Genomic DNA, 7,857 nt, shown 5'->3' with positions numbered 1-7,857 from the left:
CTGAGGTTGGCACCCTCCTATATAGCCACCATCTTCCTTTAAAACTCTCTTACCTCTCTTCAGTCCCTCTAGATGTTCAGCAAATGGACACCACAACTTTTGTCTGTCTTCTGCCGATATTACAGCTGCTGTCTTTGCCAAGTCCCATCACAAGTTTCTGCCTGCTCTGCAATCAAGTGTTGAGTCTCAACTCTTAGGGACCTAGGCGTACTGGAACAGGTTCTCTCTTGTGCACATGCTAAGTCGTTTGGTCATGATGTCTGCCACAAAAGCCCTTGATTGCAGTTTGCTTCACTTTGATATGATAAAACTCTTTCTCTCTGATACATACCACAAAAACCCAGTGTGCTACAGGGTGGCAAGCTCTTTGGAAAAGGCAAACTCTGATTTGCAGCACATGGTTTTAAGGATAGCTTGTGATGTACACAGAAAAACACGTTAAGGTAAACTACACCAACTATGCTATGTGTCTCACAATTTCTGTTTGTACCTAAAACCATTTGGATGCAAAGCTCTAGTACTAAGTACTCCTTTAAGGCTACAGATAGAGCAAATAGGTTTGCCAGTCAGTCATGTAACACCAGGGCATTTAGGTGCAAATAGCATTGAAAACACTCACGTGCTGCACAGGCAGCAGAAAAAACTCAATTTATTAGCTGTGCTTCGATTCCACTAATCTTGTCACAGTACAGATCAAGCTCTTCAAATGCTTTTTCTCCTTAAATATAAGACCTTCTTAGCTGCACTTGGATTTTAGTGTTTATTTTCTGGATTTAGTAGTAAATCAAAAATTATAGACACTATAGTTCAGCGAAGAAAAAGCAGTTCTCTTCCCCACCGAAGCCATCTGCCACTTTCCCATTAGTGGCCAAAATAGGAATTCATCCTCTTCTGAGATTTCAATGTCTACTCTTCCGCTTCAGAGCTGTCCTCTCAAAGATGAGAGATGCTCCTCACAATCTTATTCCCTCTCCCCATCATACATCAGCATACATTCCATTGATCAAGTAATCCAGCCTGGTATAATGTCTCTTCTGAAGAGATTCGCGTATTTTCTTCCCCGTCAATGCAATAACTAGTAACAAGAATATCACCCCAAAAAGCAAAGCCACTACAAGGCTGCTTTTTTCTCCCAGCTGAACAATACCTTTCCCTCTCAGAATGCTCTCTGGCAGGTAGCTTTCTGAATCAGATGTGTCGTAACTCTGAGGGTTGTTTTGAGAAGCCACGGGAGAATCAGTAGTAGATGGAGCGAAACCTGAAAAAGACAGGTGGGTAACATGGCTGGTATCGTTGGAAGAGCCAACTGTCGGCTCAGGAGGGATGGCTGAAGTTCTTAGCCCTGATGGGGCAGCAGCAGATCTGGAATTCGTGGTCACTTGCTTGGTTGTTGAAGTAGAAGCAGAAGTTGTGGCACTGGAAAGAGGAACATGAGTAACAGTGATGGTGGAGGTAGGGATACCAGGCTTAGCTCTAGTGTTCACAGTAGGTGGGAAGGTAGCTGTGGTGGTGGTGGTGACCACAGCAGGTTTAGCACCACCAGTAGGCAGAGAGGTTATACTAGATTCTGGTTTGGTGGTACCTGTAGGCAGAGGAGTAAAAGCAGTACTGCTGGGTTCAGGAACACCAGACTGAGTGGTGGGGAACGAAGCAGAGGGGTTTCCAATTTGAACAGCAGAAGATGTATTTGGCAGCAGGTTAATTACTTTCTGGCTTGGGATGAGGTCTAAGCTCTCAGGGTGTTTTGCCCTTTGAGATTCGGGAACAACTGTATGAAATTCACTGTTGTCTAAATGCTTGGCCACATGGTTCAGGCGTTCAGATGTGTGATGAAAGACAGATTGCTGCAGAGCAGCACTACGATTCTGATGGCTAGTCGGACTGCGAGAAATAAAGGCTCCAGCATCCGAAGACAAAGAATACTCATTTGAAGAAAACTCTTCACTTTTGAAGGATGTATCCTCCAGGGCATGGGTGTCTAGAAACAGAAAGGAAATGCCAGGATTTAATTATGAAATCTATTTTTGACTACCACAGGCTTATTCTAACAATCTGTATTTCTTAGTAAGGCAGATGTAAGGGGACTCCAGAAAGTAATGACTCATGAAACGGAAGCATCAAGATCTTCCTTTCTTTAAAATATGGTGAGTAACTTTCAAATTCTGTGTCATAAGACCTGTCAGTCTCAAGCTTGGGCACACCAGACTCTGACTGCCGCTTCTTGCAGAGTTCACCTGCAGAGCGAGCGTCCCAATCCGATTGTTTTATACTTCTATTGCATGCACGCAAGTGTTTTATTTAGCAGTGCAATGCACTGAGTAGGCCCATTACCTTTAAACCATTCTCAGCTTCTGTCAGTTAAGAAGTAGATATTATCAACCTCACATTTATGTCAGACGTACACAATTCCACCTAGCCAAGATGACTATATACTCCCTTTTCTTGTAATATTCCAGCATCCTGTGATTGTTTGATACAATTCAATTCGCACACAAAAACTTTCTTATGATGCAAGGTGGCAATGATATCCCCATTTTATAGACCATTTCATACGCATACTGATTTGTAGGAAAGACCTGAGCTCCTACTGCCATGCTAGAAGAAAGACCCTGCTCCAAGAGTCTCCAAGGTATTTGTAGTGAAGGCCCCCCAAGAAGCAGACTGCACTTGATCATTCCTCCAGAAGTCAACACATATTGCTGCAAACCAGGTGGGCAAATGTTATTTAACAGAATTTAGAGGCAGAGCAACAGTGTTATGTGACAGAAATTCCATACAATCAATAACCCAAGCAGCTACCTGATTCTACACAGGTATTAGAGAGAGACTTTGGGTGAGCACAAGCTCTTGGGAAGACTGGCTGTTATCATTCAGATTTTATATATATATACACACATGCATATATATATAATACATATACACACATATATATAAAATATATAATATTTTATATTTAGATAAAATTTACATATTTATATAAAATATATATGTGTGCGCATATACATATTCGTTATCATTCGGTTGCCACACAGAACATTTAAAAGTGAACATCCTCTCAAGTAGTTCTGACTCTCACTCATCTTTATTAAAGAAACAAAGAGGTTTGTTAACTGCCCTGGAATTGAAATAAAGAACAAAAAGTCCATGACATTTTCATTGTCACTTTTTTCTCAAGTAGGAACTCATCTAGAGGGATGGATTTGTTTCAGTTTTATTATACATGCAAAGAAGCCTACTTGGCTGCTGTTTTAATATATAATTCCAAGCCTTAAGACTCCACAAAGAAAATGAAATGTGAAAAAAAAAACAAACCCAAAACAAACAAACTAAAAAAATGGCAACGCTTTAAACAAGAGCCCAGCAAATACTTCACTTGAATCATAGACACCAATTTTTACCCTAACCTTTCAGTCAGGCACCAGCTTGTTAGAGAAGTAGGATCCTAAATAGAGATAACAGACTCCATCCATAAGGTCTGACTTAGAGAAAAGCCACACTCTGTTTTTAGAGTGGCTTTAAATAACAAAACACTCAGTTATTAGAGAATCAGAAACCACACGGTCAAAGATGCCCAAACACTCAGCTGCTTCTGCAGCTCTGGACACATTTCCAGACCAACGAGGAAATGGCCTGTCACCACCACCGAGCCAGTTCCCAGCTCACTTTTTCCCTGTCCCCGACGCACCCCCATGGACACTTCCCCTGCCGTGCGTTTAAACAAACAGCGGATGTAGTGTGACAGCTACAAAGCACTTGCAGCACGCTGTGCCATCTTCGGTTCGCTCGCCTGGGCAACAGCTACAAAAGCAGGGAGCATGCACCCAGCGTTCACAGGGTGGGTGGAGGGAGCGCAGGGAGGCTACGACATGAGTCCCATACGGGAGTTAAGTACCACTGCTGCTCTGCAGCACTTGGATCAATTAACTGCCTGCACTAACTAACTCTGCTCCACATTTTCAGCATCAAACATTGATTTTACAGTATTCTGTGTCTCCATTTTAGCCTACAAGCTCCCAAATGCAATTGCCCAACACTGTCACGTGCGAGGTACAGCTGGAGTACTAGGATAGATATGCTTGTTGGTAAGAAAGAACACAGCCACTACCCAAGTCAATCTCTAAAAAGAGATTAAAAACCCAAAGTGATCCTGCTGATATCTCAAATCCAATAAGCTGCATTAGAAACCAAACTTCAGGGTTGTCACTCTTGAAAATAAACTAAGAACCTCCTGAGCGTAACTTGCTAGAACCCACCAGTATCTTAGTGGGGTGGAAAAAACAAACACCAAAGTAGTACATGAAGAGCAGAAATCAGAAATGTTATTTCTTTTCAGCAACAGCTCTTTGTGACTGGGACCAGGAAACGCTTTACTTCCCAAGCCACATGTTGTTTCCTTTAGTTACCAAGCCACAAGAAGAGTAAAAAAAAGAAAAACAAAATCTTATTACTAACATAGCATGAGTATTTTAAGTCGCTTTATTACTAGTAGAGTATCTTTCTCCCTTTAGTTTGGTTTTCAGTGTAACCACATGCAGATTCTCATGTGAAAAAAAAAGAGCTTGAAATGTTTGTCAGTATCAACACCGCTCGGGTGCTACCTTTGAAAACTTACTAGGAACATAAGGTAAATAAGCTACCATAGTCTTTACATAATTCAATGTTCACAGAAGCTAAAAAATGCAAAATAAAAAATAGATGGTATATGCAATCAAGTTGTTAACTGAGCATTACACTACATGCAGGAGGAAAGCACAAGCACGATTATGTTTCTTGTTTCTTTGTTTGAAACCCCTATATTCTTCTAAGGAAGAAAGAGCTGGGGAGAAGAATTGTTCTAACGATAATTTTACAGGCATGCACTTCATTTGTTGCACATTGCTTTTGCCCAATTCCTGTGTGATTGTGCTTGCACAAAAATATTTGGTAACATTATGTGAATAATCTTTCTACATATCCTGCTGTTGCTCCTCGCATAGTTCCTCTTAGAAAAGTTCTCTTTTTCAGAAAAAGTTCAGTCTCTGGAAATAGGAAATTTCTGCTCTCTCAAGCAGACACACTGAAACCACCTTGTGAACTCTTGGCAGGACGGCAGTCTGATTATCAGTTTCTTATCTGAGCTGTTGAAACAGGTCTGGTGCAAGTCTGCATCAGTCAACAGGTAAGACTGGCTATTAAAAATCCCACAGCACATGACGGATAGTGAGGAATTTCTGAGTGTGCAGCCCATACGCCATAAAGCTTTCAGCTTAGTCCATTTGCATCTGCGCTTCAGGTTCCCTAACTGAACGCAGCAAATAATGATTACTGTTGCCAATTACTCGGTAACATCCCAGCAGTGCTCCAAGGCCTGCCCAACATTTGCTCGGGGTTTCTGCCTGTGTGTATATCTACACATACATCAACCAGTGTAGCGTGGATCCTTTGAATACGCAGATGGCTACAAGGGCATCGTATTTCCGTTGCTTTCAGCGATACTCTTCAGCATTATGTACATAACATTTTTCTTCTTGAATATATCAAGTTAGAAGCAGCTTCTTTTTGTTTTAAGCAAGGGAAAATTATGAGGACTTTTGAATCTAATGCAAAGGAATTTCATAAAAGCCGGGATGTTATTCCAACTGGGAAGCTGCGCCCACACAGGAGCTCACCACACACCTGCCCATCCACCTCTCACACAGAGGGTGGGTGCTGTGAAAAAGCAGCATTTTCAAATTACAGTTCTTGGCTTAGAACATTTCACCAAAAATTGCAACCCCAAAAAACTTTCCGGTCCCTGCTGAAAAGTCACAGGTGCAGAGGTCATCTAGTGTGGGGATTGGTGTCTTTAACTATTATTTACCTCTAGTTATCTTGTAGCTCACAAACGCTGTCGCAGGTTTCATTGGACAAGCCTCTGTGCTAGGACAGTAAAACAGGTAGCAGTTTGGATGTGCGCTTGTCCTTTTAGCGTCAAAAACCACCAGATTACACTTCTTGTCTCCTGCAAAACACGATATATACATATTTCAGCAATAAGAACTTTTATACTATCTTGATAATAAGCTCTGGTCTGTTAAATTAGTTTTTTCTCATGTGAGTAAGAGGAAAACTACTAATTCATAACATTCCTACAGGAAAAACAGCCCAGGACTGCAAAAGAATGGGCCAGGGCCAATATACGAAAGGTCAGACCTTCCTCTTCCTGTACAGATGAACTCGAGGAAATAGAGTCTAATCCTTCATCCTCCCCTCACCCATACCACACTGGCACCACTTTATATAATAATTTTTTGCTTACAAATCCTTATAAATCAGAAAAAATTATTGATATAGTCACGGGGAAGGGAACTATTTATACACTTTTCCCATCACATCCCAGGAATCTCTTGGTTTGCTGCAGCTTGGGGGGGGGTTACTTTTACCTCTGTCATTTCCACTTGCTGCTGTACCTCCTACTGCTCCAAGAGCTTAATGCAAACCAGCCATCCCAGAGAAAAGTAAGCACTCTCATTTTTGGCTAAAATTAAATGCAGCACAAAAGTTGCCCAGTTAAGTTGTGGCTGCCCCATCACGGGAAGTGTTCAAGGTCAGGCTGGATGAGGCTTTGAGCAACCTGGTGTAGTAATGGCAGGGGAGTGGGAAATAGAGGATCTTTAAGGTCCCTTCCAACCCAAACGATTCTATGATTCTACGAAGATGTGTTATAGTGCGTGTAATAAATACAGCTTACGCATCTTGGAGTTTGAGGGTCTGAGAGGTCCCAACATTTAAAATTACCACTGTTTCTTGACTGTAACTATTTTCCTGACCACTCTGGGATCTCACATCACACTTGGCAGAACAGGATGGCAGCCTCAAGCTGTTACTAGCGGCAGCGTGAATGAAAGGATAGATTAGCGCTTCCCTGCTGAATACAGAGAACAGCCTTGTCCCAGACAACTTCGGAAGCAATTTCCCAAGCGTCCGCACGCAGTAACGGAAAGACGGAAGAGGAGCGGGTTACCTGACAGCTTTTCCCCCGAGCAGCAAAGGCGAATGCACGCCTGAGGGGTTGGGGCGTACGCCGGCTCTGCGCCCCTGATGCCTTTGGGCAGAGATAAGTTTATATCGATGATGGCATTTTCCGTTTTCTCTGCGGAACACTCTTGACTCAGGGACGGTCTGGGCATCGCGCAGGTGATCACCAGCAAGCAGACCAGCCACCGGCCGCCACCGAGACCCATGGTCACTCGGGTGGGGTCTTGGCGGGGCTGGGACGACGGCGACCCTGGGGAGCCTCTTACCACGGACCTACCGCGCCCTCCCGGGCCAGGAACCGGATTTCGCGGCGAGCTTCCCGACGCGCTGGTAGCCGGGAAAGCCGCCGCCGAGATGCCTCCCGTGCTCCCGGAGCAGGGACGCGTTTCCGAGGGCACCTTCGGGCCGCCACTCCGCCGCTCAGTGGCGGGAAGGCAACGGCGGGGCCGGGGCCGGGCTCCGCTCGGCGGCCGGGGCGGGAGAGCAGCGCAGGGCGGGCGCCCCGGCACGTCCGGGAGGAGGGGCAGCGGAGGCGGGCCCGGGCCGCCTGCCTGCCCCCCTGCCCGCCCTGCTGCCTGCCCGGCGGGCTGCGGGGGTGACCGGCTCCGCCAGCCGCTCCAGATGGAGCCCCAGAGGCTCGTCCCGAGCGTCAGGCGCGAAGGCAAAACCACCCGGTGAAACCCTTCAGGTCGAGGCGGCGGTGGCGCGGCTGATGCGGGTTTGCTTGTTCTTCCCTCAACAGCCTTCATGCAATCGCTTGCTTAAGGCATGTTTTCACTCGGAAATTTTTCATTTCCTCTTTTTAATTTTTTGTTTCTTCTCAGTTTTGGGGCAGTGTTTAGGAGTAAAAGTGACCCAGAG

At 44.6% G+C, this 7,857-nt stretch overlaps 1 protein-coding gene across 1 annotated transcript; it reads right to left on the bottom strand.

The window, feature by feature from the left end:
- Positions 1-977: 977 nt before the first annotated feature.
- Positions 978-7,202, bottom strand: MANSC1 (MANSC domain containing 1). Its single transcript, XM_009979674.2, has 3 exons — positions 6,983-7,202; positions 5,840-5,980; positions 978-1,978 (listed from the first exon to the last, which is right to left on the bottom strand). Exons 1-3 carry the CDS (start codon positions 7,200-7,202, stop codon positions 978-980), a joined length of 1,362 nt encoding a protein of 453 aa, XP_009977976.2.
- Between the last annotated feature and the right edge of the window lie 655 nt (positions 7,203-7,857).

This window comes from Tauraco erythrolophus, chromosome 4, assembly GCF_009769465.1.
Source record: "Tauraco erythrolophus isolate bTauEry1 chromosome 4, bTauEry1.pri, whole genome shotgun sequence".
Classification (NCBI taxonomy): domain Eukaryota; kingdom Metazoa; phylum Chordata; class Aves; order Musophagiformes; family Musophagidae; genus Tauraco; species Tauraco erythrolophus.
The sequence above is the reverse complement of the archived record's forward strand: the minus strand, read 5'-3'. Positions and strand labels throughout refer to the sequence as shown.